The sequence below is a fragment of the Octopus sinensis genome, unplaced genomic scaffold, assembly GCF_006345805.1.
Source record: "Octopus sinensis unplaced genomic scaffold, ASM634580v1 Contig14641, whole genome shotgun sequence".
Lineage (NCBI taxonomy): Eukaryota > Metazoa > Mollusca > Cephalopoda > Octopoda > Octopodidae > Octopus > Octopus sinensis.
The window spans coordinates 47,251-73,348 of record NW_021833290.1 but is presented as its reverse complement, the minus strand read 5'-3'; the positions used below and the strand labels follow the sequence as shown (position 1 = coordinate 73,348).

The window sequence follows — 26,098 nt, the reverse complement described above, 5'->3', positions numbered from 1 at the left end:
AATAAATATCAGGCTGAGTAAAAAGTAAGCAACGTTTTGAAACGTGAAATTCATCACAATGTATTCCAGCAATGGGGAAATTTTATTCATCAAAGTCTGTACCATTACTATAAACACATTTTTGCCAATGAGTTACAAAGTTTGTTTATTCCGTTAACATAAAAATCTGGAGTTCTGGAGCTGATGGACTCTTTGAACGCGCTTTCAGCATCGGTTTGATTTTTGAACTCCTTCTCTCGAAGGAAACCATAAAGATACTTGAAAAAGTGATAGACGTTGGGAGAAAGGTCTGGGGAGTAGGCTGAGTAAGGAAGAACTTCGTAGCCAGATTCCCTAAACTTCTGGAGCGTCATTAGTGAAACGTGTGGTCGAGTATTGTCATGAAGAATGATTGGCCCTCTTCTGTTGACCAGTCTGAGACAGAGGAGTAGCAGTTTTTCGTTCACATTGGCAATTTCTTGGTAATATGTTTCTGCAGTAATGGATTTTCTGGGTTTTAATAAGTTATAGTGGATGAGTCCAACGGCACATCACTAAACAATCACCATAATCTCTTTTTTGAAGAGATCGGGTTTAGGGAAGCTTTTCGGTGCTTCATTTGGGTCCATCCACTGCGAAAAACATTTTCTATTATTATACAGAATCTACTTTTCATCGCAAATACGGTCAAGAATTGGATCGGTCTGGTTTCGGCGAAGAAGTGACGAGCACATTTCATAAGTTCACATTTTCTGATTTTCATTCAAATCGTGTGGTATTCATTTGTCGAGCTTTTCTGATTTTCCGATCGCATGCAAATGGTTTCAGGCATTTTCTGGCTGACTTGAAGTTCTTTTGCTAGTTCTCGAGTGGTTTTACGTGGGTCTTTCTCAATGACGATCTTCAGTTGACCGTCATCGATGACAGACGGGCGTCCACTACGCTCAAGATTTTCAGGTTTCCACTGCTAAATCGTTTAAGCCATTTTCAAACTGACCACTCACTGGTCATTTCCTCACCAAACGTTTCGTTGACATCGTGAGAAGTTTCAGCTGCTTTACATCCTTTTTTGATGTTGAATAGCAAAATTGCTCGAATATCGCGCTTTGACAGTTGCATTTCAGATGATTGCAACAACGGTGAAAAAATATCAATGTTAATTTATTGATGCATTTGGGCAAGTCTATGTCTGAATTGTCTGTGTGTTTTTGGTTCTGTTTCTTTTTCTTTTGTGTGTTCAGGCGACCTCTTGCCATTTTGGTCTTTCGTCGTCCCTATCCGCGCAAGGTATGTCTGAGTGCTCCGAACAGGGGAGGGGCAAATCTTGTAGAGCTTTTTGGCGTTGTCCTATTCATAACGTTGTTGCGTTTTTGGTGGTGGGGACCGGGGTTGATGCTGTTGTTTTTGCTGCTGCCCGTGCTGCTGCGATTAGTGTTGCTGCTACTGTTATTCTTGATTTTGTAGCCACGATGGTCACCTGCCTCTGTTGGTGCTGTTGCTATTGTTGTTATTGTTGCTGTGGTGGTGGTGTTGATGATGTTGGCAAAATTGAGAGGCTCCTTTCTCTAATTTGTTGTGGGCAATAGAAGAATTTTAGATGATTTGTGTTCCCACACAGATGATACCGAAACCATCAGCTTTCAAAGGCCACGTGGAGGTTGGTGCCAACGTGTGAATTTATGATATCTGGAATTGTGTCCAGACTTTGGCTGTCCATTTTCACCCACAATTTTAGGCCTTGACCCGAATAGTTTTGTTTGTAAAGTTTCCGCATCTGTAAGATGCTCGTTTTGACCTATATGTCCAAGAGGACATCTACCACCAAGAATCAGCTGTCTATTTCTGGTGGTGTGTCTTCTTTTTTAGGGTCAAAGTGGATTGATTCCTTGCCTCCTCTTCATTTTTCTGTTATGTTTTTGTTGGTGCTGATGGTTGTGATGCTGTTGTTGTTGTTGCTACTACTGCTGCTGCTGCTGCTGTCTTTGCTATGTTTCTCAAAAATATTAACAAGCGGAGGTGACAAAACGTCAAAACGGATGATGTAAGAACCTTTATTGCCTCGATTTGGGAAGCCAGACTGAACTTTTTCTTTTTAAAATATTAAATTGTAGTTTTTAAAACTCAAAATTCGCCTTTAAGGGGCGAATTCTGGCCACTGCAGCTAGCCCCGCTTACAGCGAGGTGGGTTCTGTGGTCAATAAAATTTTGAAAACGACATTGTAACAACAAATTCTAAAGAAAACTTAGAGCTCCGAACAACTAGTCTCCAAAACCGGACACAGATAAGAATAATAATAACAATAAAGAAACGGAAAAACTTTCAAAATACAAAGACCTAGAAATAGAGGTAACCATAATGTGTAATCTAAAAACAGAAACAATTCCTATCATAGTAGGTGCATTAGGCATGATAAAAAAATATTCAGACAAATACATAACAAAAACACCAGGACTTACAAACACATATAACATACAGAAAATTGCATTGTTGAATTATTCTTTTAGAACAGTATTTCTCAACGAGGATATCAGAGGAGAGTTTCAGGGAGTCGCTGGCGATATATTGTGATGATCAAAAATCCTGCCTGCTAAAATTTGGTTAGTGATTCAAACTGCAGACTCAACGCAAAATGGTCATATTTAATTCAAAGCGTTAAAAATGTTATGAAAACAATTGGTATGAGTTCACAAAGTTCCAACGATTAATACGAAAAAACCCTCCAGGCTACACCCCGAAAATTCATTTCTTTGCCGAATTTCTACAATGTTTACGGCGATTCGTTTTTATATCGTGATTTGTTTATTTTTCATGCAATTTACGCATGCTTGCATGCGTGGTGAACACAGTTCACGTCAAACAGCTGACTGAGTAAAGTTCACTATTCAATGCATGGGAGAAGGCCTAAACAAACACATTATCGATTTTTGCACTTGCGAGATGAATTTCGGAACAGAAATAGCGCAGTTCAATTTTCATTCGCCTAAACTTTAAGTGACCCATGTTTGGTGGTTCTACGATTTGTTGGCTAGGAGGAGATGTGCCGGGAAGTAAAAGACACAGACACACACACAGATACACAGACAGACACACAAGTTGAGTTTTATATATATAGATTTACGTTCATGCTTTATTCTTGTTTTCAGTAAAAAAAAAGTAAGTAAAATGAAATCATGATAGTTCATTTAAGGAAAACTTTGTATGAACGCTTCTAAAACTGGGGTACAGGAAAAATCCTTTGTTACCATACAGTTGCTTGTGGGGTCCCATCGGATTTAACGACCCAACCGGGTTTACAACCACTGCGTATTTAGGGTCTACGAAACTCATGGTTCACTAGTTTTGTAAATATATTAGACCCCACCCCCGAAGATGGTTACAGATGTGTGTAGGAGTGCGTTTGTGTTTGTGTGTGTGTGTTTGGTGTTTTCTTTGATATTATTACGCGTTAAAGCTATAATATTTTTATAAATTTCTTCACACTAATTTATCGAAATTTAATTTTTTAGCTTTAAATATCCAATCACGAAAACAAAAATATATTTGTCATGTGGAACAGGGGTGAATTTTAGTTGCTTCGGAGAATCTGCAATTTGAAGTTAATAACATTGAAATCTCTGACATTTCCTATTTTCTTCTTTTACAGATAAATCTACGCCTGGCAATATGTTTCACCACGTAGTATCATATAGACGGTCTCTTGTGTTGATACTGTGTACGATATTGTTTTTGGAGACTCAAGCTGATTCAGATATATGCAAGATATGTACTTGCAATTCACTTACAACGAGAATAAATTGTGCACGTCGCAATTTACTATCAATTCCACAACCAATTCCGACGAATGTTGAATATTTGTAAGTATTTGACACTTTCTACGTATTTTCCACATCCAATATTTTAAATTCTCATTGATTATGTTCTCAGCTAATCGCTTATGCTGTTTATCTCACAGCCTTAAGCACAATCTTATGTTAGAGTAAAACAAATCGATATGTTACCTGTTGTGAAGTCAAATAAACTGTTTCTTACCATATTGAATTTATAATATATAACATCTCATACACAGTGATTGGATCTGACTAGTATCTGACTTTGATGTCATTTGTCTGAACTTATCAAATCTTACGGTATATTCAATGAACGGACAGTATAAAAACTTTAGTGCTAAGAAAACGTGTATTCCACATAGTTATATTATATCATTAATTAGTTGAATTGTTGCTTATTATTACAGTAATATGATATAATATCAGTTGATCGTGTCACAGAATAATTGTTAATTATTGTTTGTGTTAATTTTATAATAGAATATGCAGCGAGCTATCAGAATCGTTGTGCACGCCAGACAAAATGTTGAGCGGTATTTCGTTCGTCTTTACGTTTCGATTTTAAATTCTGTCGAGGTTGACTTTGTTTTTCATTCTTTTGGAGTCAGTAAAATAAATAGCAATTAATCTCTGAGATCAATGTAAAGGACTTGTCCCTTTCCCAAAATTTCAGGTTTGTTCCTATGGAAGAAATTATTATTTTTATAATTAAAAATGAAACAGATGGATTAAACAGCAGATAATGACGAGATCCGCTTAAATTACCAAATTCTTAAAATACCTAAGTGAAGAAATCAAAATAGTGTTATTTTAACAAATTATGAGGAATTTATTTTTGATAGAATGTCATCAGAAAAATTTACCCTATCATGAACACAATAAACCTTATTACAAAATTATGGAAGGTTATTTGAAGTTTCGGCTGATTGATGTATCCCCGTTCACCTGAAATCTTACGCAATTTTTAAGTAAATTATTAAAATTTAACGTCTCAAGAAATGGAATAGAATAAAAAAGAGTAATTATTTGATACATAAATCATAACAAATACTCTGTTGCAACACATTGCTCTTCCAGGTGATTACTTCCAGTTAATTGGCTTGCATCATTGCATTAATCACCTTAAACTTTCAGTTTTAATCAAATATCCTAATACTAAAGTGGATCAATTCATTCGATCAGATCTATTTCTCAAAACATTTGGAACGTTTTGACAAAATGAGAAATCCTAATGTAAAATAAAGAGAAAAGTTTCAATAATAGAATTCCTAAATCTCGTATAACTCAAGATGTTGAATAGTAAAGTTGAAGTTCTGTTTAATAAGTTAGATATTTTCATCGTTCATAACTTGAGCGAGGTTTGGCACAAATCATTTGACCGTCTAGCAGAATACATCACGTTCTGACACTCGGCAATCTGACTTCAAGTCCCGCCAAGGTCAACCTTGGGTCATTCATTTCCGAGATCAATAAAGAACCATAACAGTTCAATGAACAAATGCAACTATGAGGACGTCGAATATGACACCTTGCAGTATATTGTCCAGTTGTTTGTGATCTGAGTTAAAATCCCACACTTTTTATTTTACCGATTTTGGAGAAAGGATCATACAAGTTTTTTAACTCCTGCAAGATCTCCAATACTTGTGAGACAGATATCATTAATATTCCGTTTGAGCTGTTGCAGGTCAACCTTTACAGGAATGATGAACAGGGATGCTATTTAGGGGATGAAGGATTTAGCATAGGTGGTTAATAATGGGAACAAACTGAGGTTTAATACAGCAAGAGTAAGGAGCAAAGGGCTAAACAAAGACTAAAAAACTAAGGCAATGTATGTAATTACATCCCTTTTTTAAATAACACCCTAAGCCAGTTAAATCACCATGTAAGGTTGTTCTCCTTTGTAGCACATGACTCAAAATTATATCAGGGTTTCCCCACTCTACCATCACCAGTTCTATTAATAAATCCCTTTCTATTTCTGTTATGTTTTCCTTCCTAGTCTATTATTTCAGTCTTGAAGTTTTGGGGGTTTATTTTTGTGAAGAACTTTTATGCATCAACTAAGCAAAGGAAAGGAGTTTACTTTTGCAAAGGTAAATTACTTTTGACAGCAAAGTGTAATAACAAATGGAATGCTCATTGGACAGAAACAAGATATTTATAAATAAAGCTGACTTCTGAGATGATAAAAATATCTTCCACTGAAAACTGATGTTGCAACGAAGGCTTTGTAAATCTAATTCAAATCACAAATATTTTGAACATCCATTCTTTTCTCATATTTTACATGCATATGTGTTTTTCATTCATACTTTACGTGGTGACTTAAATCCGTTTTATATCATATATAATAAAATATCCGTAAAGCGAACAGAACCTTCCTGAAGAAGAAAAGAAAGCCTTACAAACTGAAGAATGACAATTCAATCATCCTAAAAGAAACCGATTAGGGAAGGGTGAAAGCAGTCACGGACCAAGACTACTATAAAAATAAAATATTGGAAACAGACCAATCCTGCTACAAGGAAGAACCAAGACACCCGGAAAAAGTAATAATGAATACACCCAAAAGTCAGATAAATGAATACCAACGTTCGTTCACAGATAATGAGAAAGATTATTTATGCAGCTCTGTAATGAAAGAGAGTAATTTCTATGGATCACCCAAGATCTGCGAATGCTCCAAAATGCAAGGATCAGCATATAAAAATACTAAGACCTACTGACATCAAATTGAGACCAACAGTTGCTGGACCCTGAGCCCCAACACAACAACTGAGCCATCTTTTGGATATACTCCTCAAACCGTTGTGCCCATTAATGCCCAGCTATACCCGAGACGATATGGATTTCATCAAACACATTCCACCCACTGTCCCAGAACGTACTATACTTAAAAGATTTGACTAATCTTTGTACAAATACATCACACTTTGGGCCTGGAAGCAATCAAACACTGGGTAGAAAAACATAGCGGACGGATGGACGAACGCTTCAAAACACATTTCCAAAGACACACGCCGGGAACTAGAAGACAACACCTTTAGATTCGATAATAAACTATATCGACAGGTAAAAAGAACACCACTACCGGGACGAGGTTCGCACACATACTCGCACCCAGAGGTAGATATACATATGTGTGTATATTTCTGAGCATATATGTGTGTATGTGCGTATATGTGCGTGTATGTGTGTGGATGTGTGTGTTGGTACATAGAGAGGCGAAGCGGATACTCGAGGTTGTGCAAGTCAAGTAAGAAATAAACATGAAACTGCTGCCACATTAAGATATTCTTCTCCTCCTGCATCTTCTGCCTTCTTCCTCTTGTTCTTCTTCTTCTTCTTCGTCTTCTCTTCTTCTTCTCTCTCTTCTTCTCCGTCTTCTTCTTCTTCTTCTTCTTCCTTCTTCTTCTTCTTCTTCTTCTCTCCTCCTCCTCTTTTCTTCTTCTTCTATTCTTCTTCTTCTTCTTCTTCTTCTCCTCTTGGTCTTCTTATTCTTCTTATTATTATTCTTCGTCTCTCTTCTTCTTCTTCTTTTTCTTCTTCGTATTCTTCTTTTTTCTTCTTTTCTTGTAATCTTCATCTTTACGCCTTTTTATTTTTTTTCTTCTTCTGTTTCTTTTCTCTTCTCTTCTTCTTCTTCTCTTCTTCTTCTCCTTCTTCTTCTTCTTCTTCTTCTCCTTCTTCTTCTTCTACTTCTTCTTCTCTCTTCAATCCTTTTTCGGTTTTCATCTTGAACACCTCATTTTCCATGTCTCTTCTTCTTCTTCTTCTTCTTCGTTATCTTCTTTCTCTTTTTCTTTCTTCCTTCATTCTTAAGTCACAGTGTTTGATGTCGTATCACAAATATTTTCCATATAATCTATTTTACTCTTTCTTTACTGCTATAGATATCTTTCCGAGAACAACATTCAACCATCAAAGAAGGTGTATTCACGGGGCTTTCCAATTTAAAAAAAAGTGTAAGTTCGTTTAATTTCTTGATACTATTATCCAAAAGTATTAATTGATGCTGATATATAAGCCCACAAATGTATAAAATTTCAGACTGAACCAAACAAAATCAATTCAAATTTGTAGAATGAACAAGATTTAGGAAGATACAAAGAGAATAGGAGAGAGCGAGACAATGTGAAAGAAAGAGAGAGAATTTGGGGGAGAAAGTGAAATAATAGGAAAAATATAATGTTCCTTTATTGTAGTTGCTTTGTTTCAATTCGCATCTCAATAACTCAGTTTTGTTACCCAAATTTCAATGATTTTGATATGAATTTGTATTAGAAATGGTAACGTTTGTGAGTTTACATGTTTGCATCAAATATTTTTACCTGAAGTATATGTGTATGTTCATATATAAGTGTAGTTCTGTGTGAAATGTGACTATATTATTCCTTTATTTATATTTTGCATCCTCCTCCATTTCTTATTTCAATATTCTCCTTCGTGTTTCGATATTATCATTCAACTTCGAATTTTATCATTCACTTCATGTTATTTATGTAATAGAGCAACTGAATTGGAAGCGGGAAATATATATTCGAATAATATAGTCACATACATTCTATCTGTAAACCTGAAATACTTACTGTACATGTAAGCTGGAATATTTGGCCTGATACAATTAAACTGCTGATATATTTCTTGTAAGCGTGTGTTTTCTAATATTTTTGTGACAATGAAGCGATATGAAATAAATAATCTCTCTCACCATATTTCCACAAGTGTGATTGGGAATATGTGTGATGTGAGTGTTCATACCGCATTCCGTCGTTGATACTATGAATATCAGAATGCGTATGAGTGCATTTGAATATGTTGATTTCTGATTCCGTATATTCCCTGATTTTTCAGCCATGTCTTCTCGCCCAAAATTTATCGATCTATCCTTGAATTATTTCCTGATATTTTAAGAACAATTTCAGTTTCGTCTTCAACACCATGATATTCAAAGTGTCATCTTCTTTTCTTCTTCTTTTCTTCTTCTTCTTCTTCTTCTTCTTCTTCTTCTTCTTCTTCTTCTTCTTCTTCTTCTCCTACTTCTCTTCCTCCTCCTTCTCCTTTGTCCTCTTCTTCTCCTTCCGCTTCCTCCTACTCCTCCGCCTCCACCTATTTTCCTCTTCTTCCTTCTTCTCCTTCTTTTTCTTTTTCTCTCTTCTTTTTTCATGCTTCTTCTTCTTCTTCATTTTCTTCCGCTCTTCTTCTCCTTTTACTTCTTCTTTCTCTTCTCTCCTTCTTCTTCTTCTCCTCTCTTCTTCCTCTTCTCTTCTTCTCCTCCTCCCCTTTCTTCTCCCTTCTACTTCATCTTATTCTTCCTCCACTTTTTAATCTTCTATATCTTCTTATACTCTATCCTCTGCACCTCCTCCTATTTTCCTCCCTTCCTCCCCCTCCTGCATCTCCTTTCCTTCCCTGTCCTCATCCTTCTTCACCTCCCCTCCTCCTCCAACTCCTCCTTCTTCTACTTCTTCTCCCCCCTTCTCTTCCTCCTTGACTTCTTCTTTTCCCTCCCCTCCTCTCTTTCTTCTTCTTCTTCTTCTTCTTCTTCTTCTTCTTCTTCTTCTCCTTAATCTCTTTCGTTCCTCTTCTTCTGTATATTTTCCTATAATTTTGTCTCCTTCCATAAAGAACAATATTGAATATGTTATCGCAATTCACACTATGTTAATCTAACCAATATTGTTTCCTGCTTCAGAGATCTTGGCTACAATAAAATTTCAAGGATTGAAAAAGAGATGTTTCAAGGCCTTCACAGCTTAGAGAAATTGTAAGTTCTTTCAATGTTGTCGTTTATACATGAGGAATATACTATGTCTTTAAATTTAATATCCCCTTATTTCCATGTTTTCTCACTCTCTATTACTGTAAATCATATTCAGTTCTCATATTCGTCTTATATTTATTTGATTGAGTCTGAAATGTCAATGACTGTCAGTTGATAATTGTCTGCATAAAAATGTTATTCCTGAAAATATATATGTGTATGTTCATATGTATGTCTGTATCTGCACTATTAATATAAGTTTTAGCTACTATTTTCTTACACATTGTTCTGTTGATTCTGAGGTTCCGTGTGGTTATTTATCCACACTTCCACCGAGATAATATTTTTGTTGTTGTTGTTGTTGTTTTTGTTCTTCTTCTTGTAATTCTCCTATTCCCCCTCCTCGTCCACCTCCTTCTCCTAATTTTCTTCTTCTTATTGCAATTCTCCTCCTCAACCTCCCCTCTTCGTCCTACTCATCCTCCTTTTTCTTCAATTTCTTCTTTCTCTTCTTCTTTTTCTTCTTTTTATACTTCCTCTTCTTCTTTCCTTCTTCATCTCCTTCATGTTCCGTCTTCTTTGTCGTCTTCTTCTATTTCCTCTTCTTCTTCTTCTTCTTCCTTTTCTTTGTCTTCGTCTTCTTTTACTTCCTCTTCTTCTTCTTCTTCTTCTTCTTCTTGTTCTTCTCCTTCTTCTTCTTCTTCTTCCCCTTCTTCTTCTTCTTCTTCTTCTTCTTCGTTATCTTTCTTCTTTTTCTTCCTTTCATTCAGATGTCACTGTGTTTGATGTCGTATCACATATTTTTTCCATATAATCTAATTTACTCTTTCTTTACTGCTATAGAGAACTGTGGAACAACAACATTGCAACCATCAAAGAAGGAGCATTCACGGGGCTTTCACATTTAAAAGAATTTTAAGTTCGTTCAGTTTCTTGATATTATTGATGCTGATATATAAGGTCACAAATGTATAATATTTCAGACTACACCGAACAAAATCAATTCAAATTTGTAAAATGAATACGATTTAGGAAGATACAAAGAGAATAGGAGAGAGCGAGACAATGTGAAAAAAGAGAGAGAATTTAAGAGAGAAAGTGAAATAATAGGAAAAATATAATGTTCCTTTATTGTAGTTGCTTTGTTTCAATTCGCATCTCAATAACTCATTTTTGTTCCCAAATTTCAATGATTTTGATATGAATTTGTATTAGAAATGGTAACGTTTGTGAGTTTACATGTTTGCATCAAATATTTTTACCTGAAGTATATGTGTATGTTCATATATAAGTGTAGTTCTGTGTGAAATGTGACTATATTATTCCTTTATTTTATATTTTACATCCTCCTCCATTTCTTATTTCAATATTCTCCTTCGTGTTTCGATATTATCATTCAACTTCGAATTTTGTCATTCACTTCACGTTATTTATGTAACTGAAGTGGAAGCGGAAAATATATATTCGAATAATATAGTCACATACATTCTATCTGTAAACCTGAAATACTTACTGTACTTGTAAGCTGGAATATTTGGCCTGATAAATTAAACTGCTGATATATTTCTTGTAAGCGTGTGTTTTCTAATATTCTTGTGACAATGAAGCGATATGAAATAAATAATCTCTCTCACCATGTTTCCACAAAGGTGAGTGGGAATATGTGTGATGTAAGTGTGCATACCGCATTCCGTCGTTGATACTATGAATATAAGATTGCGTATGAGTGCATTTGAATATGTTGATTTCTGATTCCGTATATTCCCTGATTTTTCAGCCATGTCTTCTCGCCCAAAATTTATCGCTCTATCCTTGAATTATTTCCTGATATTATGAGAACATTTTCAGTTTCATCATGAACACCATCATTTTTAAATTGTCATCTTCTTCTTCTTCTTCTTCTTCTTCTTTTTCTTCTTCTTTTTCTTCTTCTTCTTCTTCTCCCTCTTTATCTTTTCTTCTTCTTCTTCTTCTTCTTCTTCTTCTTTTTGTTGTTGTTCTTCTTCTTCTCCCTCTTTATCTTTTTCTTTTTCCACTTCTTCTTCTTCTTCTTCCTCTTTTTCTTCTTTTTGTTGTTGTTGTTGTTGTTGTTGTTCTTCTTCTTCTTCTTCTCCCGCTTTATATTTTTCTTCTTCCTCTTCTTCTTCTTCTTCTTCTTCTTCTTTTTGTTCTTTTTCTTATTCTATTTCTCCTTCTCCGCCTTCTTCTTCATCTTTTTGTCATTTCGTATTCTGCCTTCTTCTTCTTTTCCTTCGTTTTCTTCTTCTTTTCCTTCTTCTTCTTCTTCTTTTTCTTCTTCTTCATCTACTTCTCCTCCTCCTCCTCCTTCTTCTTCTTCTCTCGCTTCTCCTTTTTTCTTCTTCTTCTTCTTCTTCTTCTTCTTCTTTTTCTTCTTCTTCCTTCTGTTCCTCTCCTCCTGCTGCACCTTCTTCTCCTCCTTCTTCTTCTTCTTTTTCTTCTTCTTCTTCTCTCTCTACTACTTCTTCTTAACCTTCTTCTTCTCTCGCTTCTCCTTTTTTCTTCTTCTTCCACTTCTTCCTCTTCTACTTTCAACTTCTTCATCTACTCCTCCTCCTCCTCCTCCTTGTTCTTCTTCTTCTTCTTTTTCTTCTACCCCTACTTTTTCCCTTTCATCTTCTTCCTCCTCCTTTTTCCCCTTCCTTCTTCTACTTCTTTTTTCCTCTTCTTTTTTTCTACCCAATCCTCTCCGCGCCTCCTCCTTTTTCTTCTTGTTATTCTCCTCCTCCCCTCCTCTCCTGCTTCATTTTCTTCTTCTTCTGCTTCTTCTTCTAATTCTTCTTCTTCTGTTCCTTCCTTCTTCTTTTTCATTTCTTCTTCTCATTCTTCTACTTCTTTTTTCTTCTTCTTCTATGTCTTCTTCTACCACTACTTTCTACTTCTTCATCTACTTCTCCTCCTACTCCTCTTTCTTCTTCTTATATTCTTCTTTTTGTTATTCTCAACCTCCTCCTCCTTCATCTTCTTCTTCTTTTTCATGTTCTCCTACTTATTCTCCTCCTTCACACTCCTCCTCCTCCTTTTTCCTCCCCTTCCTTCTTCTTCTTCTTTGTCTTTTTCTTTTTTTCTTCCTCTTCTTCTTTCTACTTCTTCTTCTACTCCTCCTCCTCCTCCTTCTTCTTCTTCACTTCTGTTTTTGTTATTCTCTATCTCCTTCTCCTCCACCTCCTTCATCTTCTTCTTTTTCTTGCTTCTACTACTTCTACATCTTCTTCTTCCTGTTCTTTCCTTCCTTCTTCTTCTTGCAATATTTCTTCTTCCCCTCCCCCTCCTCATCCTCCTTCTATTTCGACTTGTTGTTGTTCTTCTTCTCCTTCTTCTTCTTCTTATTTCTACTTCTTCATCTACTTCTCCTCCTCCTCCTCCTCGTCTTTCTTATATTTATCTTCTTCTTCTTGTTATTCTTTTCCTCCCATCCCCTTCTTCTTCTTCTTTTACTTTTTCTTCTACTTCTTCCCTTTTATCATCCTCCTCCTCCTTTTTCCAGGTATTCCTTCTTTCGCTTCTTTTTCTTCTACTACCTCTTCTCCTTTCTTCTTCTACTAATTCTTCTTCTTCTACTTTTCTTCCTCTTCGCCTCCTCCTCCTCCTTCTTCTTCCTTTTCTTCTTCGTTATCTTTCTTCTTTTTCTTGCTTCTACTACTTCTACATCTTCTTCTTCCTGTTCTTTCCTTCCTTCTTCTTGCAATATTTCTTCTTCCCCTCCCCCTCCTCATCCTCCTTCTATTTCGACTTGTTGTTGTTCTTCTTCTCCTTCTTCTTCTTCTTATTTCTACTTCTTCACCTACTTCTCCTCCTCCTCCTCTCGTCTTTCTTATATTTATCTTCTTCTTCTTGTTATTCTTTTCCTCCCATCCCCTTCTTCTTCTTCTTTTACTTTTTCTTCTACTTCTTCTTCCCTTTTATCATCCTCCTCCTCCTTTTTCCAGGTATTCCTTCTTTCGCTTCTTTTTCTTCTACTACCTCTTCTCCTTTCTTCTTCTACTAATTCTTCTTCTTCTACTTTTCTTCCTCTTCGCCTCCTCCTCCTCCTTCTTCTTCCTTTTCTTCTTCGTTATCTTTCTTCTTTTTCTTCCTTTCATTCAGATGTCACAGTGTTTGATGTCGTATCACAAATATTTTCCATATAATCTATTTTACTCTTTCTTTACTGCTATAGATATCTTTTCGGGAACAACATTTCAACCATCAAAGAAGGTGTATTCACGGGGCTTTCCAATTTAAAAACAGTGTAAGTTCGTTTAATTTCTTGATACTATTATCCGAAAGTATTAATTGATGCTGATATATAAGCTCACAAATGTATAAAATTTCAGACTGAACTAAACAAAATCAATTCAAATTTGTAGAATGAACAAGATTTAAGAAGATACAAAGAGAATAGGAGAAAGCGAGACAATGTGAAAGAAAGAGAGAGAATTTGGGGGAGAAAGTGAAATAATAGGAAAAATATAATGTTCCTTTATTGTAGTTGCTTTGTTTCAATTCGCATCTCAATAACTCATTTTTCCCCCAAATTCCAATGATTTTGATATGAATTTGTATTAGAAATGGTAACGTTTGTGAGTTTACATGTTTGCATCAAATACATTTAGCTGAAGTATATGTGTATGTTCATATATAAGTGTAGTTCTGTGTGAAATGTGACTATATTATTCCTTTATTTTATATTTTACATCCTCCTCCATTTCTTATTTCAATATTCTCCTTCGTGTTTCGATATTATCATTCAACTTCGAATTTTGTCATTCACTTCACGTTATTTATGTAACTGAAGTGGAAGCGGAAAATATATATTCGAATAATATAGTCACATACATTCTATCTGTAAACCTGAAATACTTTCTGTACTTGTAAGCTGGAATATTTGGCCTGATACAATTAAACTGCTGATATATTTCTTGTAAGCGTGTGTTTTCTAATATTCTTCTGACAATGAAGCGATATGAAATAAATAATCTCTCTCACCATATTTCCACAAGTGTGAGTGGGATTATGTGTGATGTGAGTGTGCATACCGCATTCCGTTGTTGATACTATGAAAATAAAAATGCGTATGAGTGCATTTGAATATGTTGATTTCTGATTTCGTATATTCCCTGAGTTTTCAGCCATGTCTTCTCGCCCAAAATTTCTCGATCTATCCTTGAATTATTTCCTGATATCTTGAGAACATTTCCAGATTCATCTTGAATACCATGATATTCAAAGTGTCATCTTCTTCTTCTTCATCTTATTCTTCTTCTTCTACTACTCTTCCTCCTCCTCCTTCTCCTCCTTCTTTTTCTTCTACTTCCCCTTCCTCCTCCTCCTCCTCCTCCTCCTTCTCATCTGTCTTCTTCTTCTTCCCCTTCCTCTTCCACCTCCGCCTCCACCTATTTTTCTCTTCTTCCTTCTTCTCCTTTTTTCCTGCTTCTACTTCTTCTTCATTTTCCGCTTCTTCTTCTCGTTTTACTTCTTCTTTTTCTTCTTCTTCTTTTTCTTCTTTTCACCCTCCTCTTCCTTCTACTTCTTTTTCTTCCTCCACTTTTAATCTTCTATATCTTCTTATACTCTACCCTCTGCACCTCCTCCTATTTTCCTCCCCCTCCTGCATCTCCTTGTCCTTCCCTGTCCTCATCCTACTTCACCTCCCCTCCTCCTCCTCCTCCTCCTCCAACTCCTCCTTCTTCTACTTCTTCTCCCCCCTACTCTTCCTCCTTGACTTCTTCTTTTCCCCTTCCCCTCCTCTCTTTCTTCTTCATCTTCTCCTTAATCTCTTTCCTGTTCCTCTTCTTCTTGTATTATTTTCCTATAATTTTGTCCCTCTTCATAAAGAACAATATTGAATATGTTATCGCAATTCACACTATGTTAATCTAACCAATATTGTTTCCTGCTTCAGAGATCTTTCCTACAATAAAATTTCAAGGATTGAAAAGGAGATGTTTCAAGGCCTTCACAGCTTAGAGGAATTGTAAGTTCTTTCAATGTTGTCGTTTATACATGAGGAATATACTATGTCTTTAAATTTAATATCCCCTTATTTCCATGTTTTCTCACTCTCTATTACTGTAAATCATATTCAGTTCTCATATTCGTCTTATATTTATTTGATTGAGTCTGAACATGTCAATGACTGTCAGTTGATAATTGTCTGCATAAAAATGTTATTCCTGAAAATATATATGTGTATGTTCATATGTATGTCTGTATCTGCACTATTAATATAAGTTTTAGCTACTATTTTCTTACACATTGTTCTCTTGATTCTGTGGTGCCGTGTGGTTATTTATCCACACTTCCACCGAGATAATATTTTTGTTGTTGTTGTTGTTGTTTTTGTTCTTCTTCTTGTAATTCTCCTATTCCCCCTCCTCCTCCACCTCCTTCTCCTCATTTTCTTCTTCTTATTGCAATTCTCCTCCTCAACATGCCCTCTTCGTCCTACTCATCCTCCTTTTTCTTCAATTTCTTTCTCTTCTTCTATTTTTCTTCTTCTTCATCTTCTTCGTCTTCTTCTTTCCTTCTCCATCTCCTTCATGTTCCTTTTCTTCGTCGTCTTCTTCTTCTTCCTCTTCTTCTTCTTCTTCCTTTTCTTTGTCTTCTTCTTCTTCCTCTTCTTCTTCTTCTACTTATTCTTCTTCTTGTTACTTTTCTTCGTGTTCTACTTCTTCTTTGCCTTCTTTTTTCTTCTTCTTCTTAATTTTCTTTGTTTTCTTCTTCTTCTGCTTCTTCTTCTACTTCTTCTCCTCCTCCTTCTTCCTCTTCTAATTTTGTTCTTCTTCTTCTTCTTTGTCTTCTTCTTCTTTTTCTTCTCTGTACTTTATGCTCCGTCACTGGTCTCCCTCTTTTCCATTCTCTGCCAATTCTCCCTCTTATTCTCAGTCTCCAGCTCTTCCTGCTCCTTCAGCTGCTACCCTCAGCGGCCCCCTGAACAGGCATCCCTTCCTTTGTCCTCCTCCTAACCTCCCCACCTCTGCTCCACCCCCACATCCTCCACCTCGTCCCTAATTCCCCTTCTTCTACTTTTCTTTTTCTTCTACTACTGCTTCTTCTTCTCCTTTTTCTTTCTTTTTCTTCTTCTTTTCCTTTCTTCTTCTTCTTCTTTTCCTGTCTTAATCTTCTTCTTCTTCTTCTTCTTCTTCGTTATCTTTCTTCTTTTTCTTCCTTTCATTCTGAAGTCACAGTGTTTGATATCGAATCACAAATATTTTCCATATAATCTATTTTACTCTTTCTTTACTGCTATAGAGATCTGTACGAGAACAACATTTCAACCATCAAAGAAGGTACATTCACGGGGCTTTCAAATTTAAAAGAATTGTAAGTTCGTTTAATTTCTTGATACTATTTTCCGAAAGTTATAATTGATGCTGACATATAAGCTCACAAATGTATAAACTTTCAGACTGCACCAAACAAAATCAATTCGAATTTGTAGAATGAATACGATTTAGGAAGATACAAAAAGAATATGAGAGAGCGAGACAATGTGAAAGAAAGAGAGAGAATTTGAGAGAGAAAGTGAAATAATAGGAAAAATACAATGTTCCTTTATTGTAGTTGCTTTGTTTCAATTTGCATCTCAATAACTCATTTTTGTTCCCCAAATTTCAAAGGTTTTGATATGAATTTGTATTAGAAATGGTAACGTTTGTGAGTTTACATGTTTGCATCAAATACTTTTAGCTGAAGTATATGTGTATGTTCATATATAAGTGTAGTTCTGTGTGAAATGTGACTATATTATTCCTTTATTTTATATTTTACATCCTCCTCCATTTCTTATTTCAATATTCTCCTTCGTGTTTCGATATTATCATTCAACTTCGAATTTTGTCATTCACTTCACGTTATTTATGTAACTGAAGTGGAAGCGGAAAATATATATTCGAATAATATAGTCACATACATTCTATCTGTAAACCTGAAATACTTTCTGTACTTGTAAGCTGGAATATTTGGCCTGATACAATTAAACTGCTGATATATTTCTTGTAAGCGTGTGTTTTCTAATATTCTTCTGACAATGAAGCGATATGAAATAAATAATCTCTCTCACCATATTTCCACAAGTGTGAGTGGGATTATGAGTGATGTAAGTGTGCATAGCGCATTCCGTCGTTGATACTATGACTATAAGAATGCGAATGAGTGCGTTTGAATATGTTGATTTCTGATTCCGTATATTCCCTGATTTTTCAGCCATGTCTTCTCGCCCAAAATTTACCGCTCTATCCTTGAATTATTTCCTGATATTATGACAACATTTTCAGTTTCGTCTTGAACACCATGATTTTCAACGTATCTTCTTCTTCTTCTTCTTCTTCTTCTTCTTCTTCTTTTACTTCTTCTTCTTCTTCTTCTCCTTCTTCTTCTTCTACTTCTTCTTCGTCGTCGTCGTCTTCTTCTTCTTTTTGTTCTTTTCTTCTTCTACTTTTCCTCCTCCTTCTTCTTCTTCTTCTTCTTCTTCTTCTTCTTCTTATCTTCTTCATTTTGTTATTCTCCTCCTCTTCCTCCTACTTCTTCTTCTTATTCTTGTTGTTGTTGTTGTTCTTCTTCTTCTTCTCCTTCTTCTCCTTCCCCTTCCTCCTCATCCATCTCTTTTCCTCCATTTCCTTCTCCTTCTTCTTTTTCTTCTTCTTCTTCTTCTTCATCTACTTCTTCTTCCTCTTCTTTTTCCTGCTTCTTCTTCTTATTATTCTTCTCCTCTCCATCCCCTTCATTCTTCTATATCTTCTTTTTCTTCCTCCTCTTTTTAATCTTCTACATCTTCTTCTTCTACTCCTCCCATTCCTCCTCCTCCTCCTATTCCCCCTCCTGCATCTCATTGTCCTCCCCCGTCCTCAACCTACTTCTCCTCATCTCCGCCTACTCCTCCTACTCATCCTTCTCCTCCTCCTCCTTCTACTTCTTCTCCCAACTCCTCTTCCTCCTTGTCTTCTTATTTTCCCCTTCCCCTCCTCCTCTTCTTCTTTGTCTTCTTTTCCTCTGCCCATCCTCCTCCTATGTTCCTTTCTCTCCTTCATCTCCTTGTCCTCTTCAGTCCTCCTCCTTCTTCTTCTTCTCCCCTCCTCCTCCTCCAACTCTTCCTTCTTCTACTTCTACTCCCCCTCCTTTTCCTCCTAGTCTTCTTCTTTTCCGCTTCCCCTCATCCCCTTCTTCGTCTTCTTCTTCTCCTCAATCTCTTTCCTGTTCCTCTTGTATTATTTTCCTATAATTTTGTCCCTTTTCATAAAGAACAATATTGAATATGTTATCGCAATTCACACTATGTCAATCTAAGCAATATTGTTTCCTGCTTCAGATCTCTTGACAGCAATAAAATTTCAAGGATTGAAAAGGAGATGTTTCAAGGCCTTCACAACTTAGAGAAATTGTAAGTTCATTCAATGTTGTCGTTTATACATGAGGAATATACTATGTCTTTAAATTTAATATCCCCTTATTTCCATGTTTTCTCACTCTCTATTACTGTAAATCATATTCAGTTCTCATATTCGTCTTATATTTATTTGATTGAGTCTGAACATGTCAATGACTGTCAGTTGATAATTGTCTGCATAAAAATGTAATTCCTGCAAATATATATGTGTATGTTCATATGTATGTATGTATCTGCACTATTAATATAAGTTTTAGCTACTATTTTCTTACACATTGTTCTCTTGATTCTGTGGTGCCGTGTGGTTATTTATCCACACTTCCACCGAAATAAATTTTTTTTATTGTTGTTGTTGTTGTTTTGTTCTTCTTCTTGTAATTCTCCTATTCTCCCTCCTGCTCCACCTCCTTCTCCTCCTTTTTCTTCTTCTTATTGCAATTCTCCTCCTCAACCTCCCCTCTTCGTCCTACTCATCCTACTCTTTCTTCAATTTCTTCTTTCTCTTCTTCTATTTTTCTTTTTTTTCATCTTCTTCGTCTTCTTCTTTCCCTCTTCATCTCCTACATGTTCCTCTTCTTCTTCGTCGTCTTCTTCTTCTTCTACTTCATCTACTTCTTCTTCTTGTTACTTTTCTTCGTGTTCTACTTCTTTTTTGTCTTCTTCTTTGCCTTCTTTTTTCTTCTTATTTTTCTACTTATTTGTATTCTTCTTCTATTTTTCTTCTTCTTCTTCTTCTTCTTCTTCTTCTTCTTTTTTTCTTCTTCTTTTTCTTCTCTGTACTTTCTGCTCCGTCACTTGTCTCCCTCTTTTCCATTCTCTGCCAATTCTTCCTCTTATTCTCATTCTCATGCTCTTCCTGCTCCTTCTGCTTCTACCCCCAGCTGCCGCTCCTCAGTCATCCATTCCTTGGTCCTCCTCCTAACCTCCCCACTACACCTTCTCTTCCGCCCCCTCCACCTCCTGCCCAATTCTCCTTCTTCTACTTTCTTCTTCTACTCATCTTCTTCTTCTACTTCTTCTCCTCCTCCTCCGTCTACTTCTTCTTTTTCTTCGTTATCTTTCTTCTTTTTCTTCCTTTCATTCTGAAATCACAGTGTTTGGTGTCGTATCACATATATTTTCCATATAATCTATTTTACTCTTTCTTTACTGCTATAGAGATCTGAGATGGAACAACATTTCAACCATCAAAGAAGGTTTATTCACGGGCCTTTCGAATTTAAAGACATTGTAAGTTTGTTCAATTTCTTGATATTATTTTCCGAAAGTAATGATGCTGATATATAAGCTCACAAATATATAATATTTCAGACTGCACCAAACAAAATCAATTCGAATTTGAAGAATGAACACGATTTAGGAAGATACAAAGAGAATATGAGAGAGCGAGACAATGTGAAAGAAAGAGAGAGAATTTGAGAGAGAAAGTGAAATAATAGGAAAAATATAATGTTCCTTTCTTGTAGTTGCTTTGTTTCAATTCGCATCTCATTAACTCTTTTTTGTTCCCCAAATTTCAAAGGTTTTGATATGAATTTGTATTAGAAATGGTAACGTTTGTGAGGTTACATTTTTAGCTGAAGTATATGTGTATGTTCATATATAAGTGTAGTTCTGTGTGAAATGTGACTATATTATTCCTTTATTTTATATTTTACATCCTCCTCCATTTCTTATTTCAATATTCTCCTTCGTGTTTCGATATTATCATTCAACTTCGAATTTTGTCATTCACTTCACGTTATTTATGTAATAGAGCAACTGAATTGGAAGCGGAAAATATATATTCGAATAATATAGTCACATACATCTATCTGTAAACCTGAAATACTTACTGTACTTATAAGCTGGAATACTTGGCTTGATACAATTAAACTGCTGATATATTTCTTGTAAGCGTGTGTTTTCTAATATTCTTGTGACAATGAAGCGATATTAAATAAATAATCTCTCTCACCATATTTCCGCAAGGGTGAGTGGGAATATGTGTGATGTGAGTGTGCAGAGCGCATTCCGTCGTTGATACTGTGAATATAAGAATGCGTATGAGTGCATTTGAATATGTTGATTTCTGATTCCGTATATTCCATGATTTTTCAGCCATGTCTTCTCGCCCAAAATTTTTCATTCTATCCTTGAATTATTTCATGATATTATGAAAACATTTTAAGGGTCGTCTTGAAGACAATGATTTTTAATGTATCTTCTTCTTCTTCTTCTTCTTCTTTCTTCTTCTTCTTCTTCTTCTTTTCTTCTTCTCCTTCTTCTTCTTTTACTTCTTCTTCGTCGTCGTCGTCTTCTTCTTCTTCTTCTTCTCCTTCTTCTTCTTCTTCTTCGTCTTCTTCTCCTTCCTCCGCCTCACCTCCTGCTCATCATCCTCCTCCTTCTTTTTCTTCTCTTCTTCAATTTCTTCTTCTTCTCCTTCTTTTAAACTATTCTTCTTCTTCTCCTCCTCCACCTCCTCCTCTTTCTTTTCTTCTTCTAATTTTATTCTCTTCTTCTTCATCTACATTTACTTCTTGTAATTCACTTCCTCCTCTCACCACCCCACCCCTCCTTTTTCTTCTTGTAATTCTCGTCCACCTCCACCCCTCTCCTCTCTTGCTCCTTTTTCTTCTTCTTCTTCTAATTCTTATTCTTATTCTCCTTGTTCTTCTCCTTCTTCGTCTTCTTCTTCTACTTCTGTTCCCCGTCTTCCTCCATCTTTTTCCTTTTCTTCTTCTCTTTCTACCACTTCTTTTTTTTTCGTCTTCTACTTCTTCTACACTTTATACTTCTTCATATTCTTCTCCTCCTCCTCCTTTCTCTTCTTCTTCGCCTTCATCCTCCTCCTCTTCCTTCTTCTTATTCGTCTTCTTTTTTCTTCTTCTTTTTCTTCTTTTTCTACTTCTGCTTCTACGTCTCTTCCTCCTCCTCCTCCTTCTTCTTCTTCTTCTTCTTCTTCTTGTACTTCTCCTCATCTTCCTCCTTATTTTTCTTTTTCTTCAACTTCTCTTTCTTCTATTTCATTTTCTTCTACTTCTTATTCTACTTTCTATTTCTTCGTCTACTTCTCCTCTTTCGGCTCTTTCTTCTTCATATTTTCATTTTGTTATTCTCCTCCTCCTTCTTCTTTTTTTCTTTTTCTCTAACTTCTTCTTCCCCTTCATCCTCCTCCTCCACCTCTTGCCCCCTCTTCCTTCTTCTTCTCTTTCTTCTACTGCTTCCTGTTCTTCTTCTTCTTCTTCTACCTCTACTCCTCCTTTTCTTCTTCTGCTTCTTCTTCTTCTTCTCCTCATCTTGTAATTCTTCCTTTCCCCTCCCCCTCCTTATCCTCTTTCTTCTACTTTCTTCTACTTCTCCTTCTCATCCTCTTTCTTCTTCTTCTCATCTTCTTTTTTGTAATTCTCCCCCTCCTTCTCCTCTTCCTCCTCCTTCTTCATCGCCTTCTTCTGCTTCTTCTTTTTCCTCTTCTTTTCCTTTTTCTTCTCTTTTACCTATTCTTCTTCGTCTCCTCACCCTCCTCCTCTTTTTAATAATTTACATATTTTTCTTCTACTCTACCCTCTGCTCCTCCTCCTATTTCCCTCACCCCTCCTGCATCTCCTTGTTCTACTCCGTCCTCAGCCTTTTTCCTCCCCTTCGTTCCTTCTCCTCCAACTCCTCCTTCTTCTACTTCTTTTCCCCCTCCACTTCCTCCTTGTCTTCCCCGTTTCCCCTTCCCCTCCTCCCCTTCTTCTTTGGCTTCTTCTTCTCCTCAATCTCTTTCCTGTTCCTCTTCCTCTCATATTATTTTCCTATAATTTTGTTCTTTTTCATAAAGAACAATATTGAATATGTTATCGCAATTCACACTATGTCAGTCTAACCAATATTGTTTCCTGCTTCAGAGGTCTTCGCAACAATAAGATTTCAAGGATTGAAAAAGAGATGTTTCAAGGCCTTCACAACTTAGAGAAATTGTTCTTTCAATGTTGTCGTTTATACATGAGGAATATACTATGTCTTTAAATTTAATATCCCCTTATTTCCATGTTTTCTCACTCTCTATTACTGTAAATCATATTCAGTTCTCATATTCGTCTTATATTTATTTGATTGAGTCTGAACATGTCAATGACTGTCAGTTGATAATTGTCTGCATCAAAATGTTATTCCTGAAAATATATATGTGTATGTTCATATGTATGTATGTATCTGCACTATTAATACAAGTTTTAGCTACTATTTTCTTACACATTGTTCTCTTGATTCTGTGGTGCCGTGTGGTTATTTATCCACACTTCCACCAGGATAAATTTTTTGTTATTGTTGTTGTTGTTCTTCTTCTACTTCTCCTCCTCATCTTCCTATTTATTTTTCTTTTTCTTCAACTTCTCTTTCTTCTACTTCATTTATTCTTCTTCTACTTCTCCTTCTTCTTCTTCTTTTTCTTCCTAACCCACTTCTACTTTCTTCTACTTCTCCTCCTTCTCCTTCTCGTTCTTTTTATCCTCATCTTCTTTTTTGTAATTCTCTCCCTCCTTCTCCCCTTCCTCTTCCTTCTTCATCGCCTTCTTCTACTTCTTTTTCTTTTTCCTCTTCTTCTTCTTTTTCTTTTACCTATTCTTCTTCGTCTCCTCATCCTCCTCCTCCTCTTTTTAATCATTTACATCTTTTTCTTCTACTCTACCCTCTGCTCCTCCTCCTATTTCCCCCACCCCTCCTGCATCTCCTTGTCCTCTTCCGACCTCAAGCTTTTTCTTCTCCTCCCCACCTCCTCCTCGAACTCCTCCTATTTCTTCTCCCCCCTCCTTTTCCTCCTCGTCTTCTCCGTTTCCCCTTCCGCTCATCCCCTTCGTCTTTGTCTTCTTCTTCTCCTCAAACTCTTTCCTGTTCCCCTTCTTCTTGTATTATTTTCCTATAATTTTGTCCCTCTTCATAAAGAACAATATTGAATATGTTATCGCAACTCACACTATGTCAATCTAACCAATATTGTTTCCTGCTTCAGATCTCTTTCCTTCAATAAAATTTCAAGGATTGAAAAAGAGATGTTTCAAGGCCTTCACAACTTAGAGATATTGTAAGTTCATTCAATGTTGTCGTTTATACATGAGGAATATACTATGTCTTTAAATTTAATATCCCCTTATTTCCATGTTTTCTCACTCTCTATTACTGTAAATCATATTCAGTTCTCATATTCGTCTTATATTTATTTGATTGAGTCTGAACATGTCAATGACTGTCAGTTGATAATTGTCTGCATAAAAATGTTATTCCTGAAAATATATATGTGTATGTTCATATGTATGTATGTATCTGCACTATTAATATAAGTTTTAGCTACTATTTTATTTCACATTGTTCTGTTGATTCTGTGGTGCCGTGTGGTTATTTATCCACACTTCCACCGAGATAATTTTTTTGTTATTGTTGTTGTTTTGTTCTTCTTCTTGTAATTCTCCTATTCCCCCTCCTCCTCCACCTCCTTCTCCTTTTTCTTCTTCTTCTTATTGCAATTCTTCTCCTCAACCTCCCCTCTTCGTCCTACTCATCCTCCTTTTTCTTTAATTTCTTCTTTCTCTTCTTCTATTTTTCTTCTTCATCTTCTTCGTCTTCTTCTTTCCTTCTTCATCTCCTGCATGTTCCTCTTCTTCTTCGTCGTCTTCTTCTTCTTCTTCTTCCTCTTATTCTTCTTCTACTTCATCTTCTTCTTCTTCTTGTTACTTTTCTTCCTGTTCTACTTCTTCTTTGTCTTCTTCTTTTCCTTCTTTTTTTCTTGTTCTTTTTCTTCTCTGTACTTTCTGCTTCTTCAATGGTCTCCCTCTTTTCCATTCTCTTCCAATTCTTCCTCTTATACTCATCCTCCTGCTCTTCCTGCTCCTTCTGCTGCTATCCCCAGCTGCCCCTCCTCAGTCATCCATTCCTTTGTCCTCCTCCTAACATCCCCACCTCTCCTCCACCTCCGACTCCTCCGCCTCCTCCGCCTCCTCCGCCTCCTCCGCCTCCTCTTCTTCTTTTTCTTCTTCTAGGTCTTCTTCTCCTTTATCTTCTCCTTTCTTCTTCTACGTTTTCTTCTACTTCTTCTTCTTCTTCTTCTTCTCCTTTTCCTCCTCCTTATTCTTCTTTTTATTCTTCTTCTTCTCTTCATCTACCTTCTCTTCTTCTTCTTCTTCTTCTTCTTCTTCTTCTCCTTCTTCTTCTTTTTCTTCTTCGTTATATTTCTTCTTTTTCTTCCTTTCATTCTGAAGTCACAGTGTTTGATGTCGTATCACAAATATTTTCCATATAATCTATTTTACTCTTTCTTTACTGCTATAGAAATATTGGTTCCAACAACATTGCAACCATCAAAGAAGGTGTATTCACGGGGCTTTGCAATTTAACAGAATTGTAAGTTCTTCAGTTTCTTGATATTATTTTCCGAATGTAATAATTGATGCTGATATATAAGCTCACAAATGTATAAAATTTCAGACTCCACCAAACAAAATCAATTCGAATTTGTAGAATCAACACGATTTAGGAATATACAAAGAAGAATATGAGAGAGCGAGACAATGTGAAAGAAAGAGAGAGAATTTGAGAGAAAATGTGAAATAATAGGAAAAATATAATGTTCCTTTCTTGTACTTGCTTCGTTTCAATTCGCATCTAAATAACTCATTTTGTTCCCCAATTTCAATGATTTTGATATGAATTTGTATTAGAAATGGTAACGTTTGTGAGTTTACATGTTTGCATCAAATATTTTTAGCTGAAGTATATGTGTATGTTCATATATAAGTGTAGTTCTGTGTGAAATGTGAATATATTATTCCTTTATTTTATATTTTACATCCTCCTCCATTTCCTATTTCAATATTCTCCTTCATGTTTCGATATTATCATTCAACTTCGAATTTTGTCATTCACTTCACGTTATTTATGTAATAGAGCAACTAAATTGGAAGCGGAAAATATATATTCGAATAATATAGTCACATACATTCTATCTGTAAACCTGAAATACATACTGTACTTGTAAGCTCGAATATTTGGCCTGATACAATTAAACTGCTGATATATTTCTTGTAAGCGTGTGTTTTCTAATATTCTTCTGACAATGAAGCGATATGAAATAATCTCTCTCACCATATTTCCACAAGGGTGAGTGGGAATATGTGTGATGT

The 26,098-nt window shown here is 35.9% G+C and overlaps 1 protein-coding gene across 5 annotated transcripts in view; it reads left to right on the top strand.

Moving 5' to 3' along the window:
- Positions 1-3,605: 3,605 nt before the first annotated feature.
- LOC115230158 (P-granule-associated novel protein 1-like) overlaps positions 3,606-26,098 on the top strand; it is a 39,083-nt gene continuing 16,590 nt past the window's right edge. The window contains exons 1-8 of one of the 5 annotated variants that reach the window (XM_036499523.1): positions 3,606-3,834; positions 13,755-13,826; positions 15,480-15,551; positions 16,829-16,900; positions 18,885-18,956; positions 20,121-20,192; positions 22,832-22,903; positions 23,935-24,006. In XM_036499523.1, the coding sequence (XP_036355416.1) occupies positions 3,644-3,834; positions 13,755-13,826; positions 15,480-15,551; positions 16,829-16,900; positions 18,885-18,956; positions 20,121-20,192; positions 22,832-22,903; positions 23,935-24,006 (695 nt within the window). In that variant the 5' untranslated portion in view covers positions 3,606-3,643. Of the gene's footprint in view, positions 3,835-9,518; positions 9,581-13,754; positions 13,827-15,479; positions 15,552-16,828; positions 16,901-18,884; positions 18,957-20,120; positions 20,193-22,831; positions 22,904-23,934; positions 24,007-26,098 lie in introns of those variants that run through there. The other 4 variants (XM_036499527.1, XM_036499525.1, XM_036499526.1 and 1 more) reach the window with 4 other exon arrangements.